Source organism: Marmota monax, unplaced genomic scaffold (assembly GCF_021218885.2).
Source record: "Marmota monax isolate L192 unplaced genomic scaffold, Marmota_monax_Labrador192_F-V1.1 WCK01_AAM20220418_F8-fsc00166, whole genome shotgun sequence".
NCBI classification, from domain to species: domain Eukaryota; kingdom Metazoa; phylum Chordata; class Mammalia; order Rodentia; family Sciuridae; genus Marmota; species Marmota monax.
In genome coordinates, this window is record NW_026693344.1 from 1,843,044 (window position 1) to 1,863,153 (window position 20,110).

The 20,110-nt window shown below is 36.3% G+C and overlaps 1 protein-coding gene across 1 annotated transcript; it reads left to right on the forward strand.

Annotated features, from left to right (window-relative positions):
* The first annotated feature begins 702 nt into the window (after positions 1-702).
* Positions 703-19,634, forward strand: Lipn (lipase family member N). Its single transcript, XM_058583233.1, has 11 exons — positions 703-828; positions 2,421-2,535; positions 3,814-3,929; positions 4,745-4,862; positions 7,287-7,485; positions 9,067-9,176; positions 11,749-11,885; positions 13,586-13,732; positions 15,125-15,196; positions 15,739-15,810; positions 18,043-19,634. The coding sequence occupies exons 3-11, from the start codon at positions 3,825-3,827 to the stop codon at positions 18,274-18,276; spliced, it is 1,194 nt and encodes a 397-aa protein (XP_058439216.1). The 5' UTR covers positions 703-828; positions 2,421-2,535; positions 3,814-3,824; the 3' UTR covers positions 18,277-19,634.
* The last annotated feature ends 476 nt before the right edge of the window (positions 19,635-20,110 follow it).

Below are 20,110 nucleotides of genomic sequence, written 5' to 3' on the forward strand. Positions count from 1 at the left end.
TACAATCTATGAATAATAAAGTACCTACTTTAGTTCAAACATACAGCAAAATTGAGTTTTTCCCGTAAATTTTATGTCCCCTCTAAAATTTGCTAGATACTGTTAAGAACATTTTCCTTTGAAACACTTAGCAGAGCAATCCAGGAGAATTCATAGTCAAGCATCTCAAAGTAAAACTGACAGAGGAAGTACTCAATTCTTCAGTCACTAGGCTACATTCTCTGGACTTCTAGATCAATCCATCCATTCATTGCTTTAATGGTGATGTTGATGGGAAGGGGGAAATGAAATCAAAATCCTCTGGCACTAAAAACCACTTACTTATTTTCAGGGATGCTGGTGAGATTTGAAAGTGATTTATCAGTAATTGAACAAAAAGAGAATATGCACTCAGGATAGATATAGGTGTATATTTCAAAAGAGTCAGTGTTACCTCTTTGTACATTCCAGTCACAATTTCATTTACCCATAAAATTGGATGACACCATATCTAAAACTAGATCCAACTTGAATTCCTGGCTAAGTGTCCTGTGTGTTTTTTAAAAAAGAATCTCCATTTGAATGTACCTCCTACGGAAATAATTCAAATGCAAAATGAGCTGTAGAAAATACCACACTTAAGTGGTGCACATTAGGCAAGCAGGGAGGCAGGTAAACCTGCTTGGAGGAGTAGATGGTATAATTTCCCCCCTTCAATGGTATGGCCCTTCCTCTTTGTTCTCACAAAGCTGTGACCTTTCCATAAATACAATCCCGATCCTGCCATTTCAGACATGGATGTCATCAAGGGCAGCCACCAGCATTTTGGGTAAAAACTTTTCTTTAAATGTAAGTTATTTTCCTTTGGCCATTTTGTATTGGGATGGGTATATGTTCAACTAATTTATTATGGTCTCTTCAGAAACCTTTAATACTTTATTTATTTATGATCAATCTATCTTTTTGCCATTTCTCCTGTCTCTTTATCATCACTATGCTGTTTTTTAAGATGGGTGTAGTTTAGTGGTCCTTAAATGAAGATTTATTGTCACCAACACTAAAGAAAACATGTTCCAATCTAACAGGGAATCTCAAAAGCAACACTTTCTTATAGATATCATGAATATTGCTTTATGGGTAAGGAAATAAAATTTTAACATGTAAATTAAAAGTATTTTCCCACAGTCAGAATGTGCTAATAAATCATTTTATACCCTCCCCCCATCTCTCTCTCATGGTTCTGTTGAACCCTATTTTAATTTTAGGGTGCAGAATGAGTTAATCATCTCAGGGGGGCAAGAGGTAAATTCCAGGCTCCCATTCCTGCAGAGTCTTACTCTAGGGCAAAATTTGTCTCAAAGGTATAAACTTTCAAATTACTTATATTTTTCAAATTCTTATTATTTTCTATTTTGTTGTTTATTGCCTAAGTCTTTAGACTTGGAATTATATTTAAGGGGAAATTATGCACCCCTTAAAACATAGTTGAATTTTTTTATCAAAGACTGAATGAGTATCAAGTGGTGTGTTAATTTTTCCCTGTTTCAACATGCTGAGATCTTCCTTTTGCTCCACATTTATTTAAGTAGCACAGAATTTCCTACTTAACTGAAACAGATCTTAGGATTTGGAGGAACACTGACCCTACCTTTGTTTCTGAAAGAATTTGACAATGAGTTCAAATGAATAGAAGTGAAACTCGTGTATCATGCTGAGTGGCAACTTAATTTTCCCTATCCTTCATGCTGTGATAAAAGAGACTGAGTTCATGTTTAGTCTCTATAGGTATAAAAAGTGAAGTAGAAAATTGAGCACATGTGCCTCCATTATGTGATATTTCATGTAGAGTTTAAAGATAAATTGTCTTCATTATTCTCTCAGGCTTCCATTCCTACCTCTTTTAAAGCAGTAGTTAAATGGTTTCTGGGTCAGCTAGCACAGCAGTTACTGCCAAAGTTGACAATAGGCCAAATACATTTAACATGTGAGTCACTTTCCTCTGCCACATTGCTAGCTCCAAACTCCTCTGGTCTCAAGCATCACCAAACAAATTGCTTCATCTTCTTTGTCGAGTGACAATCATGCATATCCTTGCGAACTTCATGGTTGACACTATATTTTCACATACTTTGCTTCATTGGATTCTTACTGTTAGACTATGGAGTTTGAGGGGTGATACTATTATTTCTGATTTTGTCCATTAGAATCCTGATCTACTTCCCCGTTCCATGCACTGGTTTGAAAATGTTACTGAACACTCCCCACAAGGACAGTGGAAATATGAATGATTCAGCCAAAGTGGTTACTTGGCATTATGTAGACCACAATTTCCCAATATGCAAACTGTATCATGATACTGTGTGTGCCAAGGAGACGCCTTGGGTGAGGCACAGTCCAAGTTTTCCTCATTTCCACAAGCTTCCTGTTTCTCATCTCTCTAGTTTCTAACAGTTACTGCAACCATATCTTACTCTTCAGCCTGATGTCAAAAGCAAAAATTCAGAAGTTCCTCATCAATCAGGAGTCCTTGGGAGCAGGTGAAGCTCACCTAAGTAGGTAAGATGGAGATTTTATCACAACTGGGAGGCCAGATGGCAATGGCTCTCAGATGCAAGAGCTCTGAGGAGAGGCTGCCTGCCTACCCAGCCTAGACCTGTCACCGGCTTGTTCTGTATTCTTGACTAGGAATTAAATCTCTCCAAGCTTTTGTTTTGTTTTGTTTTAATTGATAAAATGGAGAGTATTGGTACCAGCTTCATGGAGATTTTCTAGCTTTAACTTATGAAGCACCGAGGACAATGCCTAGCATAAGGTAAGCACTTACCATTAGCTACTAATAGTTTCAAAGCAGTGTTTAGATTATATAACATTTACAGATATAAAATCATCTGCATCTAGGTAGCAAATGTATGAAAAGCTATTTTGCTTCAAAAGTAAACTGTAATTTTTATAAGTCAGACATGGTTTTGTTACAGTAAAAGCTCTCTGGTATTAGTCATTGGCTTATTCTTAGAAAAAAAAAATAATGAAAACATTTATTAAGGACTTACACTGCACTGGGTGTGTTATATATATTATGTCACTTAGCCCTCCCTATAACACTATGAAATAGGTGATATTATTATTTTTATGATATTGACAAACAAAAAGACAAAGCTATAAAATAACTTGCCCAAGGTCAAAAATCTTGTTTGTGGTGAGGCTGAATTTCAAGTTCAGGCCAATTGACTGCAACACACTCAGATGATGAGCAAGCTCCTCTCTTACTGGTGTCAGCCTGCTTTTGAAACTGCTTTTGAACCATGGCAAGAAAGTGACGTACACATGGACATGTGCAAGATTATTCCTCTGGATGTCCACATATGATATAGTCACAGCATGAGAAGCTCATCATAGCTTGTTTGTTGGCAAAAGCTTCATCAATTCAAGGTTCTTGGTTGCTTTGTGGGATTCTGGTCTACCCTAGAGACACCTCTACTTTCACTGTGCTGTGATGTGGAAACTTGTCCTATAAATCATTAGGAATTCAGGCACTTCACAGATGAACAATGACTTAAAATAAATTTTAAAAAAATGATTAAAATAAGAGCAAATAAAAAGCCTCTGTGCTAAATTGAATTCATTCCCTTTTAAGAACTGGACTATGTCAAGACAGTTTCTATGTGCAAAAGTAGATTAATAGTGCTCTGAGTTAGTTCTTTTTATCTGTTGTCTTCCAAACACTATCAATGTTCCCAGGATCTTACTCCAGTTTCCATTAGGGCACTGTTTTTATTTCACAAGTCAAGATTGATGGGTGAAATAAATCTGTGAATGTTAAATGTTTTCTGCCAGGCATTCCTGTGATGTGGCTGTTTTTAACAATAGTTTGTTTGATTTGTGGAACATTAAATGCTGGTGGATTCTTGAATTTGGAAAATGAAGTGAATCCTGAAGTGTGGATGAACACTGTAAGTCAAGATGAATTCCAAAGAACATCAAATAAAGCAGGATTAGTGGGTAGTGGGAAAAATCTCTGATAAGAAAAACAGGTGGATGGTTTTTAACCACTCTAGAAGGGTCAAGCTAGGTAGATCTGCTCCTTCAGTTGAATAATTAATATTTTCTACCAGTAATACAAAGCAGAATTTTATTGTATTATATACACCAACTCTTGTTCTGAATGTATACTTTAAGAATATTAAGCCATTTGGGTGATGTATGAGACTGCCTTCTATTAGTCTATAGTTTTACCATTTTTAAACCTAGAGAGGTCTCTAGTGACAAGTGACTGGAAAATATAGCTTTGTGAGAAAGAATGTGTCAATGATGAATATCATCCCCCTCAAAATTTGCCTACACTAGATATTATCTAACATTCTACTTGTTTCTTTTGTTTTGCATTGTTTTTATTATTTTTAGTTTTTTAGGTACTGAGTATTTAACCCAGGTGTGCTCTACCCGTGAGCCACATCCCCAGCCCCTTTTATTTTATTATTTTACTTTATTTCATTTTTTTGTCAGGGTCTCACTAAGTTGTTCAAATTGGCCTTGAATTTATAATCCTCCTACCTTAACCTCCCAAGTAGCTGGAATTACAGGAGGATGCCACCACACCTGACTATTTTTATTAAGATTTTAAGTGGGTAGATTAATTTTATGGTTACTTGTGGCTGAAGATTTTACACACTCCACCCCAATAAGATGCACTAGGTGCTTTGTTCTAGTTCCTTTTGATGTCATTCAGAGAAGAAGTTTAGTGGATGGCTGTCTTTTCCCTGGGCAGAGTGAAATCATCACCTACAATGGCTACCCCAGCGAAGAGTATGAAGTCACCACTGCAGATGGGTACATACTCAGCATCAACAGGATTCCCTGTGGAAGACGGCATGCTAGGAGCACAGGTACAAGATACGCGTCTGCTGAGAAGGAACTGCATGTGACTGAAATGTAAAGCTGGATATTCATAAAGAGAGTACTTTATCAAAATTTGTTTGAATTATTGGGGTGGTCTCTAAAAAAAGACTCATTCTTTTGCCTCTAATTCTTCAAAAACAGATAAAAGCCTAAAAATACCAAAGGCATGACCGATCCTACTCAGAAACACTGGGGTTGTTTCTTAGGGTGGAAATGCCAAGGTGGAGCCTACATTTTGTTAGGTCATTCCTGGTTCCTCATATGTCCCAGGATATTGGATTTCCTCATTGTTGGAAGAGGTTTTTCTGGGTGGAAAGAAATTGACTCCAGTGGGGTACCCAGACAAGCTTCCTTTGCTCCCACTAAGATCCATGATCCATTCTCTGCAGAGTAAAACATCAAGTTAAATGACAGTGGCACTTCTGGGAACTTTTTCCAGGAAGGATAACCAATATTCACATGCCCCTTGGCCTAAGGGACGGTTTATGAAAGGGAACAGCCTGGTGTTGTAAAATGAGGCCTGAATTGTAGAATGAGGAGCCAAGCATGCAGAAGCCTGGGATAGTGCTTCTTAAAAATGAACTATAACTGCACAGGCTTTCAGAAGGGAAAAATGAGAGTAAGCAAAATACGTGCAAAGACTCAAAGGCAAGTCACTTATTGGCAGATGCTTACCATTACTGTTGGTTCTGCATGGTTTCCCCCATCACCACTTTTAAGTGACAGCTAAAATCACTTTGTTTGACACTCTAAGAAAAAATAATTTATAATAAATATGTAAAACTAATTGATAATTAATAAATAATACTGAATAAATAAATTCAAGAATTTCAGAATGAAAAAGGGGAGTGGGATATAGATAGTTCTCCCAGATAAAGTAAGGGATTTCCAGTTAGATTTGAAAGCAGAATAAGCAACAAATAGGTTTTTTTGAATTTCCACTTTAGGCTGTGCTTGTACTAAAGAAATTATTTGTTGTTATCATGATTTCAAATTTAATAGTGCATCCTGCATCTCTTTGTTTACTTTGGGGTTTGTCTTTTACTAAATCTGGGCAATAACAGGCTTGAGGGCAAGGAAACTATGAAATAAAAAAGGAGGAAAAATCTTATAGAAAAAAGTTTGCTTAAGGACAGAGAATTTTGGAAACATTTGTAGCTAAAAACCATTTATTTTCTGTGTTATTCTAAATAATTTAAATCAGTTAAAACCTCCAGCAACCCAGTAGTCACCATCTTACAGATGATGAAACGGAGGCACCACAGATTATGTAACAAGCCCATAGTCACACAAATAACCAAGACACAGAACCAGAATTCCAGGCAGCCACTGAATTAAGGTTACTGTTCTGCATTGTTCGCCCTGGTTCTTCCTGCAAACTTTCCCTTATGAATTTGGGAGTTGAAAGAAGGATAAGCTAATTTTACTTATTAATTATTAATTATTTCAATATAAAAACTACTGTTGTAGTTTGCCAATGTTCTCCAGTGAGCAGAGGCTGGAGTTTGAGATAGACTTGGTGAGGAACTTACAAGTGCTCATTTATGCTTACCTCCTCTTCCTCCCTGGAAGAGACGTAGGGATCCATTAAGCATGATAAATTGTGCATCTTTATAAGCCACGTGCAGAACCTATGTTTACAGAGGCTTCTCAACTTAGCATGGGATTATGTACTGATAAAATCAACCAAAAATTTAAGGTAGCATAAGAAAAAGTGAATTAAATACACCTGACCTACTGAACACCATAGCTTCACGACACAGTGCACTGTGTAGTATGGATCATTTATCCACATGATCACATGCCTGTCTGGGAGCTGATGGTCATTGCCATCATTGACCAGCATCTTCAGAGTATTATATAATATATTGCTGGCCTAGAAAAAGATCAAAATTCAAAATTTGAAGTATGATTTATATTGAATACATATCAGTTTTGCACATGGGAAGGCTGAAAACAGTAAGTCAAGCCGTCATAAATTGGTGACCATTTGTAAATGAACACATAAAAACAGAGCAGTTACAATTCTCTGTTGGAATGAGACAGAATCGGGTTTGTCTCTTCTCTGTACTTTTGTTTGTTGAAAGACCTGCTGGGAAAATCACTTATCTTCCCTAAGCCTTGTTTTCCACATCTTTAAAACAGCAACTACTTTCAAAAGTTATTATAAGAGTTTAATAAGCTAATTCCTGTAAATCATTCTACCTAGCTCCAGGTACAAAGTTTGTGCTCAAGAAATTGAAGTTATATGATTATAATTCTCTGCACTAATGATAGGGAGAAAAGCATATTCTGTTTATGTCTTCTATTCTTGGCATGTATTTGTGTGTGGTGTGTGTTGCTATCATGTTTGGACATACTTTATTTATCACAGATTCTTCTTGATTTCTGTCTTTGTACCACCGTCACAGGTCCCCGGCCAGTTGTGTACTTGCAGCATGCCCTGTTTTCAGACACTGCCTACTGGCTTGAGAATTATGCCAATGGAAGCCTTGGATTCCTTCTAGCAGATGCAGGTTACGACGTATGGATGGGAAATAGTCGGGGGAACACTTGGTCAAGAAGACACAAAACACTCTCAGAAAATGAAGAGAAATTCTGGGCCTTTAGGTAAACTATATCTAAGAAAAACAAGTTGGAGGCAATTTCTTGAAATATATAATAGTATGGATGGTATTAATAATAGTCTATAATACTTGAAGTCATGAAGCTCCTCATCATTTCTACTGACATCTTAAATTGTAAGAATCTTTCATTTTGACTGATTCTCCCACAGGCAAATTGTGCCAGTTAAACAAGATCATCTGACATTCCAATTCAATCTGACTATACTTTATAAATATGCTCAAGGGACAACTCAGAATATTCCTATGACCCATGCATGCATTCATTCAACCAATATTTATGAAGTGCCTGCTGTATGCACTATCTTATGCCCTGAGCATTCAAATCTATTCAGATCAAATCCCTGGCCTCATGAAGCTTTTATTTATTCTAATGGCATTTTTATAAATCTTTTCCTAGACAGCCAATCAATTTTGCAAAGATGATGTGTATTAATACTGTATTTATTTTAAAAACACTGTTCTGAGACTGAACAGAATACAATTTTCAGGAAAATTTCAATATAAAATTTTCAAAACAGTATTAATGGGCAATGAGAATATTTTAATATGTTGTCTGTTTCTTTTAATGGAAGTGTTTCTCTGCTACCAGATGATAAGCTGGTGCCTACAATAGCTTGCCCTTCCTCAAACTTAAGCTCCCTATTGGTTTGCTGCTAGAATAGACCATGCGTTCCTATATTCTTGAATATTAATGAAATATTAAGCACCCAGTGACAGGCTGAGAGGAGAAGGAGGATAGAATAAATTGTTAGGGCTAGAGCTCTGTGGAAGGTGCTAGTCAGGAAGCATTTCATGTCACCAAGTCCTTGACTGGGAGCTTGGCGGTAAATGCACTTGAAGGCATTACAAAATTCCACTTATACTTGGTAGTGTCAATTTAGAGATCTCCTCCTATATGCTTTTAATAAGCAGGTCTCTAGCTCTTGGTATACCTGACAATATAACAGGCCTTTTCATTAATGCTGGTTGGACTGGTACTATAGAACTTTTGTATATATTGAATATATAGAAAGAAGTACTAATAATAGCAACATCTGATCAAGTGCCTACCAATAGTCAGGTCATTTCTTTCACACTATGCAACGCGTAGAGCAGCCCTGGAAACCAGGACCTATCCTGTTCATTTCTCAAATGAGGAAGTTTAGGCTCAGGGCATTTCAGGAACTTATCAAAAGTGACTCAGCTAGTGAATGATAGGACCATAACTGAAAACAGTCCTGTTTCCAAAAGTGAGTATTACATAGCCCTAGGAGTCTTGAATCCCATGGGATTGTCAGAAGCAGAGACATGCAAACTATATGGGGAAAGGGAAGAGAAAGAAAAGCAAGAGAATAGAATGAAGAATAAGACTGAACTTTAGATAGCATCCCCAAGTCTTACAAGCACTTTTGTTATTAGGAAGTGACCTGTAAATCAAGACAAAAGCTACAATGGTCTATACTTAATTGGGTAAGTAATGAGATATCCACTGACTAAGTAGACAGCATAGAATTCTGGGTGGGAAAGTGTCTGAGTTTTAAACTTACAGTTTCAAGTATTTATAAGGCCTTGTTTTATTTTGCAGTTTTGATGAAATGGCCAAATACGACCTCCCAGGAATAATAGATTTCATTGTGAATAAAACTGGTCAGGAAAAGTTGTATTTCATTGGACATTCACTCGGCACTACCATAGGTATGCTAACAAAGGCCGGTGTTATTAGAATCTTATGGGAATATGCCTTTAAACTGGAATAGAGTAACTGCTATTCATAGTGCCCTTACTACTCTGTCCTGTGCTGGGAACAACCCTCACGCTCTGAGTGGCTATGAACCTCCAGTCCAGAGACAGGCAGCATATCCAGCAAACTTTTCCTCAATTTTGGGTCGTAGCCACACATCTGTAATGATGTTGTAATTTTCCACAAATAATCACGTGCCCCCAATCCAGTGAGGAAATTCTAAAGAATAAGTTTCTAGATTTCTTCTGAGCTGAAAAACTGAAGCATAGTATCATGAAATATCTCTGAGAAATGATAAATATAAACCAATGGGGTCTTCCTTACAACCCAGATTGGATTGAAATAAAATAAAAGGGAGAGGATCATATTTAATTTAAACAAGTTTAAAAGATAAGGTCTCATTTGTTTGTGGATTGGACACAAAAGCTTATTGTGATAAATTAACTGAGCTAATATGCTCAGCATATTATCTAATATTCATCTAATAACAAATGTAAACAGTATAGATATTTATAATTTAAAAAATCACCTTCTTTTAAAAAATGTATACCTTAATGATTGTCAAGATTTTTTGGAAAGAAATCAGTAATCTAGTTCCAAGTAAAAGTTTAAAAGAGGTAAGCATGGTGGCACATGCCTCTAATCCCAGTGGCTTGGGGGACTGAGGCAGGAGGATCATGAGTTCAAAGCCAGCCTCAACAAAAGTGAGGCTCATTAAGACCTTGTCTCTAAATAAAATACAAAATAGAGCTGGGGATGTGGCTCAGTGGTTGCATACCCCCGAATTCATCCCGGGTACCCATCAAAAAAAAAATTTTAAGGAAACTACTAATAAAAATTTGAATTTGTTATTGATCTTCCATTAAAGTTTCTAATTTTAAGATAATAACTTTTTGTGGAAAATGCACAATTTGGGTAAAACTATGCAAGAAACAATAAATCTTGTTACCATATTTCCACAACCACCACCATCAACATCAATAATAAACAGATACAGAGCATTACTTTATAATGATAGTTTACAAGCTTGAAACAGGCAGGGAGATCAGAGCACACAGACCAAAAGAATATAAAAGGACTACTATGAGAGTCCAAGAAATGCTACTGAGAGGAGAATAATTTTACCATAATTTCGAGTGCATATTGAGCACTGATTATGTTTAAGACCTTATGTCCAGTGCTTTTTCTCCCTCTAATCTTGTGAACAACTCTACTGTTATTATCTCCATTTCGTACAAGAGGAAACAGATGTTCAGAGAAATTGAGTTTCCTAAGGTCTCTGAGCACATAGAGACAGAACATAGATTCAAACCAAGTCAGTCGGCCTTCACCAACAGAGGGTCTGGGCACTGTGGAAAGAAGGACAGTACAGAGGAGAATGACTTGGGTTGAATCTGGGAAAGTGAGACTTAGATATACTCTTATATTTAATCTGCAGAGAATACAGAGAATATGGTCATGCGCGTTCTGCACTAGACCGAGGGCATGAAATGTTTCAGTGAGCACTGTTTGTATTTTGGACAGAGCAACTTTGTCACATGGAAAGGATCCACTGTTTGTAGGACATTTAGCAATCCAAGTCCCAGGCCCACTAAATGTCAGTATGGCTTCCAAATTAGTGTAACCACCAGAAAACTCACCTGTATACGTTTTCAAAAACCCTCTGGCAGAAGTATTACCCCTTGTTCAGAGTTGTTGACTCAATTGTTTAGTCAAATTGTCCAGTTTTTCCCCCACTGGCCAAAATAGTTTTAACATTTTAGTAAGCATCTCTGTGTGCCATACACCCACCCCGCTTCCATCAGAGGCCCAGGAAATCACCTCATGAAATCAAAATATATAGGTACCCTGCATAGTCTTTTTAGCCTAGTGATGATCTCCACCATCATCCTCACAGGGATACTGTTGAAAGAGTAGAACCAATGGAAGGACTAGGTCCTTACTGGGATCATAGTGGACCCAACAAAAGCCCCTTCCATGTTGGAAGCTGGAAAGAGTCTGTTATTGGTGAGCGTCCAGCAAGGCACTGGTGCAAAGAAATCTTACTCTATAGTGAGAAAGAAATCCTATGGAATAACTGGATAATATTGTGGATGAACCAATCAATGCATGTTTTGTGGACTGATTATTTTCTTTCAGAAGCTCTGTGACTCATTGCTCATCTCAGAGTTGGGGGTAAAATGATTCTCCCCATAATTCACCCCATGCTTGGGAGGTGAGACTGAGTGCAGTTCACCCAGCTATTAGTAGATGCTTCAGCAGCCTCCCCCTCCCCCTTCACCTACCAGGTACTCCATATCCACAACCAAATTAAATTGTCCATCAATGGAATAAAAGAAAGGGGGACTTGGGAGTAGAAAGAACTGAAGGCAGATTATCTTTGCAGAAAAAAATCCCACTTCATCCACAAAATCGTTGCAATAGAAGGACAAAGGAAATGAATAAATAGATCCCCACTTTTGCTGGTAGAAATATTGCCTATGTATTTTTAATTTTTACAAGATTATCTTGTCTCTATTCTCCCAGGATTTGTAGCCTTTTCCACCATGCCCGAACTGGCACAAAGAATCAAAATGAATTTTGCCCTGAGTCCTGTGATCTCATTCAGATACCCCACAAGCATTTTTACCAGTTTTTTTCTACTTCCAAATTCCATAATCAAGGTAGGCTTCTCCTTTTGCCAAAATTTACCTGAGGATCTCATTTGGGATCATAGATCTTTATTAGCTTTGAATATATTTATTAGCTTTAAATTATTATGAAGTAAAGTAGGAACTCTAAGTAAATAAAATCTAAGACTCCATGAACATGTGCTTGTGAATGTGTGTATTGTGTGTGCCATGGTATCTACAGGTCCCACACAATATCTACTGTACCCAGTCACAGAGCTGAGTACATGCCAAAATCTCAATCTGAGCTGAGTGCTATATTCATAGAGAGTCTTCTCACAAGTTTTCTTGTTCTATTTATTTGGGCAGGTCAATGAATTCACAATGTCCAATTAGAAGACACTCTTCAAGTTATGTATGATCATGGATGTCCTCGTTTAGATGTTAGATAAGCCTAACATGATTTTTTTTTCCATATGGGAGCTTCCTCTAATTTATTAAAGTTACATTCCAAAGCCTCAGTGTCTTACAGCTCATGTATTTATTCAAGTATTTATTGTTATTATTTAAGGGATGAAAGGGTTCTGTAATTGACAATTATAGATTTGAAATTTTATTCACTAAATCATTGTTCTGTATTTTGCTTGTTTTTGTTTTTCCATGAAGGTCATGTACACAAAGAGCATATATTTTTAAAAGGTTGCCCTTTCAATTTGGGGCAATGGTAAAAATGGATTTGGGCTAAAATCAAGTCAAGGGAGACTATTTAGAATATCATAGTAATTCGCTTATAAAAAGATGAGACCCAGATTTGGAGTAGAGTAGTAGGAATGGAAAAAATATTAATGAGCTAACATAAGGAGGAACTTCTATTAGGCCTAATGATTCATTTGATAACAGTTTTATTCTATTGTTTACTGTGAGCACAAGTGAGGTGACATCCCCTTTGCAGGGTTGGTAGTTTTTCTTCAAAATGTGTTGACATCAGTTAATCGTGACCATTACCTCCATTTGGGCAGGGTTGAGTAAACTAATCTGTCAAATTCAGAGGCAGATATATCTATCTATAAATAAACCAGTCTTATACATGTGTTGCTATCTTATAGATCAGAAGTCAACCAAATAATGTCCCTGGGTTATCTTAGTTCACATTCTGTACTGTCAAAATTCCTGCCATTTTAAGTCCTATTCTCTGGATCCCCGCTGCCTTTGACTACCTCCAGAAGCTTATTTTTCCAAGACTTTGAAGTTTTTAGCTATGCTGTCTGTGTGACGTCATCACAACTTCGATGTCCAGTGGCACCTTCTCTTTGGTACTACATTCTGTACTTTACACGGTGACAGCTGACTAATCTAGGACAGTACAAGAAAGCCAATGTGTACGTGAGTAATATGAAAAACCTGCTTTTCCTTTCTAGTCAGTATAATGTTTCACCTTAAGAAAAAAAACTGTCCCATTTCTCTTATCAATAAATGAGGAATAATGGCAATTGCTGATTAGACAGAAAACAGGAAGCTTCATCATGAAGAACTAAATTTGAGGTGAAGATTCCTTACTGCTGACTCCCTGTAAATAACGTTTAATGATCTTCCTCATTTGAAAGTGAATTCCTAAGTCATTTTTCCTGAGCAACTTGGTTTCCTGGACTAAAACAGCAAATAGATCCTCCACTATGATGCATTTCTACAATGAAGGTATTTTCAAGAAGTCTGAACATGAATCTTGAAAAGATAATTGATTTTTATTTTTACAGGCTATGTTTGGTACTAAAGGTTTCTTTTTAGAAGATAAGACCAAGAAGACACCTTCTACCAAAATCTGCAACAATAAAATACTCTGGGTGATATGTAGTGAATTTATGTCCTTATGGGCTGGATACAACAAGAAAAATATGAATGTGGTATGTATAATAATTTTGGAGCCATTTAATGCTTGAAGAAATCCCAGCTTTCCTGTGACTCATTCTTATCCATGTATTACACTATAGTTTGTATGGTCCTTTAAAGGCACCTTTAAAGGCAGATATTTGCTATGCATAGCTGATTAGATATTCCATGGACCTTACATGTAAGGACTATGGAAGGGAAAGGCAGCTGCATCCTTCCATCCCTGGTCAAAGTTAGGAGCGTGGATGTTCCATGATGAGTAATAGATTTCCACCTGTCCACAATCAGCCACAATGTACTACAGTTAACATGTATTTATTGCATTTGAATATGTTTAGTTATAAATGAAATCCTAGAAAAGGATGAAAGCATTGTTCTCATTTCATATGTGCCTTCCTGTATGAGTGACTGTGGTTTCAAATAAAACTCACCACTTAACTTGGAAAAATCTCAGACAATATGGGAAATAGAATCCCCTTTCTATGAAGAAGTAGTAGTCCATTTTAAATCAAATCTTTGTTATTGAGAATTCAAAAAGGAGGAAGAGGTGAGCAATTTCCATTCACAGATTCGTGTGGTTGAATAGTTTTCTCTGCTGTATTCTAATTATCAGCCAATTAGTGTGTTACAGTGAACTCAGTCCCAAGATATCTATTTTCCACAAGCCAGTCCATCCCTATGCTTATAGAAGCTAAATTATGTTAAGTTGAAACTCATGAGGAACCATTGTTCAAAGCCTGTTTTTTTCCAAAAGTACAGATTTTTAAATTTCCCTTGAATGAGTACATTATATTCTAAGACATATAATTACAATTACTCTTTGATCTCTATAATTTTCATCCTTAGAATGTTTACAGAGATTGAAGTACTCTTTGGAAAGAATTGACTTTTAGTTTTATTTTTACTCCCATAAGAGCCTAGCCAGTTTGTAATATTTTTAATATATTCATTTACGAGAAGTGAAAACAGAAACTCAGAGATACTCAATAACTTGACCAAGGTCATAGAGCTGATAATGAACAACATGGGTCTGAAATCCAGGTTTTATACCTCTTGATCTGTGACAGTGCACATATGTGCACATGCACATACCAACGTGCTCTTGCACATAACACCTTCCCTGGTTTCTGAGCTCCTTAATGTCCATCACACCTGATTCTATTTCAAAATAAGTGAATTACCCTGCATATTCAGAGCTGGCGCAGGTTTGCTGTCCAGCAGCCCATCCTACTAGTCAACCTATGGTTCACTCACATTCAAGTTCCTGACATCAATATGGGTTTATTTAGATGATTCTCCCTCATCATTTTCAAAACACCAGTATTGATCATTAATTCCTGCTTTTGAAATGCATGGTTCATTTCATTGGGTGATTGTTGCTGTAACATGGGTTTGATTTCTCTTAGAGTCGAATGGATGTGTATCTATCCCATGCTCCCACTGGATCATCAATACAGAACATATTGCATTTAAAACAGGTAGAGTCCTTGTCGTGGGAAACCACACCGATCCTTACTCTCATTATAGATAAATGGACAGAGTTCACTCTCAGACTCACCCAAGAACTTAGCAACTTGCTTTCAATTTGTCCTTGTTGCCTCCTTCCTGTTTTGATTTCCCTAGATTCACAAAGAAGGTGGGGAGGTTTATAGTGCAGACCAACTAGGTGACATAAATGAATCCCATCTAAAATCAAAACAAATAAAGTAGTCCCTGAGTTTAAGTTAAGAGTTAAATTGAGAGGGCCTCAGAAGAGCTGCAACCTTTCCAGAGAGAGAAAAATCTGGGATTTGACTTTCTTCTACAGAGACTTGATTTTCCATTAGTTTTTCCTGTAAACCAAAGAAGACCATTGTTTCCCTTTCAATAGAAAGGACACAATCTTTCATGATAATAGTAAGATATACATTCTTCTGGTGATCCAGGGGCCTTGTTTTCTTCCCAGTGTTTTTCTCAGATTTGCTGTTGGAACTCATGATTCTTATCCTAAAATTCTTTTTCTAAAACACATTTATTTCAGCTTTACCGATCTGAAGAATTCAGAGCCTATGATTGGGGAAGTGAAGCTGAAAATATGCTTCATTATAATCAGGTAAGCTACTGAGAATGACCCCAGGAGGGGATTTTGAGAAGTTTTAATATGAAATTATTTGAGAGTAAGAAGAATCCTACCTGCTAATTGGTGACATTTATGCTGATGAGAGTTTTATGAAATAAATATCTAATTTTAATCTGCATTCATTTCAGAATTTTTAGGAAATAAAAGGGATACATATAAAGAAAGTAAAATCATTTGTATCCTACCACCCAGAAATAACTGGATGTATTAATGATCTGACATATTTATTCTGTTTTTTTCAGGATCATGTTGGTTTGTACAACTTTTAATCTTGCTTCTTCATTGTAAATTATAGCAAGATAACCAATGTTACTGATAGCTTTTTTTTTCAAAATATATTTTGTAGAGGGAAATACATTTATTCATACATAGCAGAAAGTATGAATTTCATTTTGCGTTAGTTCCTCTTTTTTATTCAATTTCTGAATATTGGTCTCATATTTTACTATCTTTTTGTATAAGAACATTTTAAAGTATTGGGTTTTCCAAATATGCAATAAAATTATCTTGAAATAATAAGTTTCTGATATATATATATATATATATATATATATATATATATATATATATATAATATATATATATATATATTATATATATGTGTGTGTGTGTGTGTGTGTGTGTAATTTTAATGGGGGCATAATAATGGAAATTGTTTCAGAAAAACTTTGACAGATTACATACACATTTTTTAATACCAACAGGGGAAAAAAACTAAGATTCCACATGAAAGTTAAAAAGCTTTATTTAACATTTAAGAATTGGATTATAAGGCATCTTTTTCTATATAACTTTACATATCAAAATTTGTAGACTCATTTAGCACTTCATTTGAAATCTCTCCCTTTACAACCTTTCTATTCTCAGTCAGGGATTGGGCTTCTAAATATGAACTAAATACATTAAATTAAATTTTCCAATGTCTTCCCGGACTATCTTAAAGACTTTTTGCTAGTGCAAACACATATCAATTAAGTTGTTTCTCAGGATCAAAACAATTAGACCAATCACTTTCTGAGCAATGAAATAAATTGTTAGAGGAATAAGATTCTACTAACCTCTTAAGACAATTATAAGAGGTAAACTATATCATTGAAGTCAACTTTATTACATTCCCTAGAGAAACTAGTCTGTACTAGCTTCAGCTTGCTCTCCCTCAAGTCCCCAGCTTGATCTCTGTTCCCACATTATGTTTTATTGAGTGTTAGAGGATCAACCTAGTGCCACGAGTATAGGGCTTTCCCTCCATCTCATTCCCCAATGTTTTCCTCACCTGGAAGAGAACCTGGCATGTCCAGAGCCCTTAATACCTATGTGTTGCGTAAATGAACTTTACCTGCACCCAAATATCTCTGTCCTCCTAATTTTTTCCCTCTTTTCTCTATTAGGAAGATAATCTGCTTCTGTGCCCATTTCCCTATATCTTCTTACCTCCTCTTCCTAAAGTTTTGGTGTGTAAAATTATATGGAAAAATATACCTTGGGATCCAATTCTTACCTCCCTTTCCTCCTGGTTGCTCTTTTTATCTTACATGAACTCCTGTCCTTTATGAAAACGAGCAAACAAACCTTCTCTTAACCTGTCAATTCTATCTAGTTGTCATCATTCCTTCACTGTTTCTGTTAACATTTTTCAATATTCAAGAGAGCGTCTTTCCCTCTTTGGCTCACTCCTTAACCTTGGAAAATGTAGTTTCATCCTTTATCTTTCTATTATAAGTACTCTATTAAGTCACTCTCAGCTTTTAATTGCCATCCATCTCATTCACCAGTGTTTTGTTTTGTTTTCATTTTGAGGCACTAAGTTACCTAGACTAGCCTCAAATTTGTGATCTTCCTTTGTCAGCCTCCCAAATCACTGGCATTACGGTTATATACTACGGTGACTGGTGGACTCCTCTTTTTTGAAGCCCCCAGTTAGAAACAATTTCCTCTTTCTTTTCACTTCCATTGCCTTTCAGGGGTGTTTTATGGCATGCAGCATACACTACTTTACATACAGATGTTTGTTTAGCTGCCGTGTCTTTCTTGCTCCTCTGCGCTCCTTGAAGGTAGGGACAGTAGAGTATCTTCTTACCTCCCTCATTGCCTCACAGAGCTATGATCATTGGCAGACACTCCTTTAGCAGCCTTCCCATTTATTGGAGTTCAGCTGCTGCTATGAGGCGCCTCCTCTCATGAATGCCTTTTCTTTCTCTTTCACAGAGTCGTCCTCCACTGTATGACTTGACTGCCATGAAAGTGCCCACTGCTATTTGGGCTGGTGGACATGACATGCTTATAACGCCAAAGGACATTGACAGGATACTCCCCCAAATTAGGAATCTTCGTTACTACAAACTATTGCCAGAGTGGAACCACTTTGATTTCATCTGGGGCCTCGATGCCCCGCAACGGGTGTACAATAAGATCATAGCTTTGATGAAAGAATATCTCTAAATCTAATGCATCTACTTTTCAGTTCAAAATTTCTTCTAAGCCCCCAAGAAGCCTTAGGAGAAATACTAATGAACAGTGAGATCGCCCCCACCACCCTTGCTGCTATTGCCAAGGTGTTCCCTTATCTGGGCATCCCAACTAGGGATTACTTAAACTGCGCCACTCTTTTCTTTAAGAGGTGTTTGCACCTGAAATCTCAGGATCCTACCCTCTTAGACAGGACTAAGGTCTCTTTTTAATCCAAGATGATCTAGTAAGCACGTCTCTATTAAATGTACAATTGAGAGACTAGGTGAAAAGGAGTTTCTTTGCCCTACACTTCATGCAAACAATAACTCACCACCTCCCTATACCCTTTTTCAATGGATTAAATGGAAGCAGAGAAGCATTGGCTGGAGAGAAAGTCTTCATCAGGAAAGCCATTTAGGAATATATCTGTGGCTGTGACCTTATGGTTTTCCTGAAGCCACAATTGGGCCAATAGTCATTATAGTCGTCATCTATACACAAGTCCTGAAATAAATTGGCCCATATCAATAAGCCTGATGGAAATGGCAGAATGAAAAACTAATAAAATTTAAGTTTTCCAGGAGCTTGTTATACTGTAACAAGCTAGAAGGGAAAAGACTGAGATAAGCTGAATGATTAATTACTAAACTTATTCACTATAGGCCATTGCCTCTGAAACAAAATCAAACTAATACATTAGTCTTATAATAGTGTGTTAGAGATCCCTGGCAGAAGACAAATCTTAGAAATGATTTGCTCTAAGGAGAAACTAGGCTGATCAGCTACTATGTCTTCAGGATCAAAATGGAATTTATACTAATTTATTTGTAAATAGCATTCATACTGGGGCTGGGTTGTGGTTCAGAGGTAGAGCATTGGCCTACCATGTGTGAGGCACTGGGTTCGATCCTTAGCACCACATAAAAATAAAATAAAGATAATGTGTCTACCTATAACTAAAAAATAAATTTTAAAAAATTGAATTTATATTGCACAATTTATAACATTGAAAGCAGCTCCCAGAAAGCCTGATTTAGAATGAGCAAAGGAAACTCACAGACAGCTCCATAATAGTCTCTATAAAAGGCTGGACACTGGTTCCAGAATTTTATAGAAAGCTCAGTGTGTAGCATGAAGTTTTACTGTTAGTTCCTGTAATCCTGAATGATGTGAACTCAAGAGTCTTTACCAGTAGTGAAGATGTAACTCAGAACTATTCATGTTCCTTAGGAAATCATTAAAAAAAGTGATACATATTCATACTCTTGGTAATTTATTTTTACTTAAAACAAGAAAATGTAAATTAGCACACTAATTAATGTTTACTTACAGGACCAAGGGCTTTCTATTATTGGGTACAACATAATTTATTCTTCAATGAATAATCTATTATTCATCATTCTTAGTTTTTAGTTTTAGAGTTTTTAAAATGTGGTGAAAATTAATACCACTTGAGAATCAATTTTAAGTGAAAATCTATATTTTTTAAATCTTTATGTTGATAACTATCTTGGTCATAATTTTTTACAACTTTTAAAATCTAGATTTTTAAAGAATATATAGTAATTATCATGCAAGCAATATATTTGTCATTGCATCAAAATTGATAAAATAATTTAAATGCTATAATAAATAAAGTAGGCATACATAGAGAACTCTTAGTATGTATATGAGTTGATAGGAAGCAATAGGAAGGTGTGACTATTCCAGATTAGCCTGCTAATAGCTATGAACATTTAAGTGGCATTGAACATTAGCTAATATTGTTTACCGAAATACAGGACATTGGTTAACAAAGGAATCCATTAAGTGGAGATTAGTTGAG

What these genes read in the sequence shown, in the direction of transcription:
- Lipn (XM_058583233.1), top strand. Translation starts at nt 3,825, where the DNA reads ATGTGGCTGTTTTTAACAATAGTTTGTTTGATTTGTGGAACATTAAAT. An exon ending in ACAAGAAAAATATGAATGTG is followed by an intron (nt 13,733 to 15,124) that starts GTATGTATAATA and finishes GATTTCTCTTAG; the next exon opens with AGTCGAATGGATGTGTATCT. An exon ending in ACATATTGCATTTAAAACAG is followed by an intron (nt 15,197 to 15,738) that starts GTAGAGTCCTTG and finishes CATTTATTTCAG; the next exon opens with CTTTACCGATCTGAAGAATT.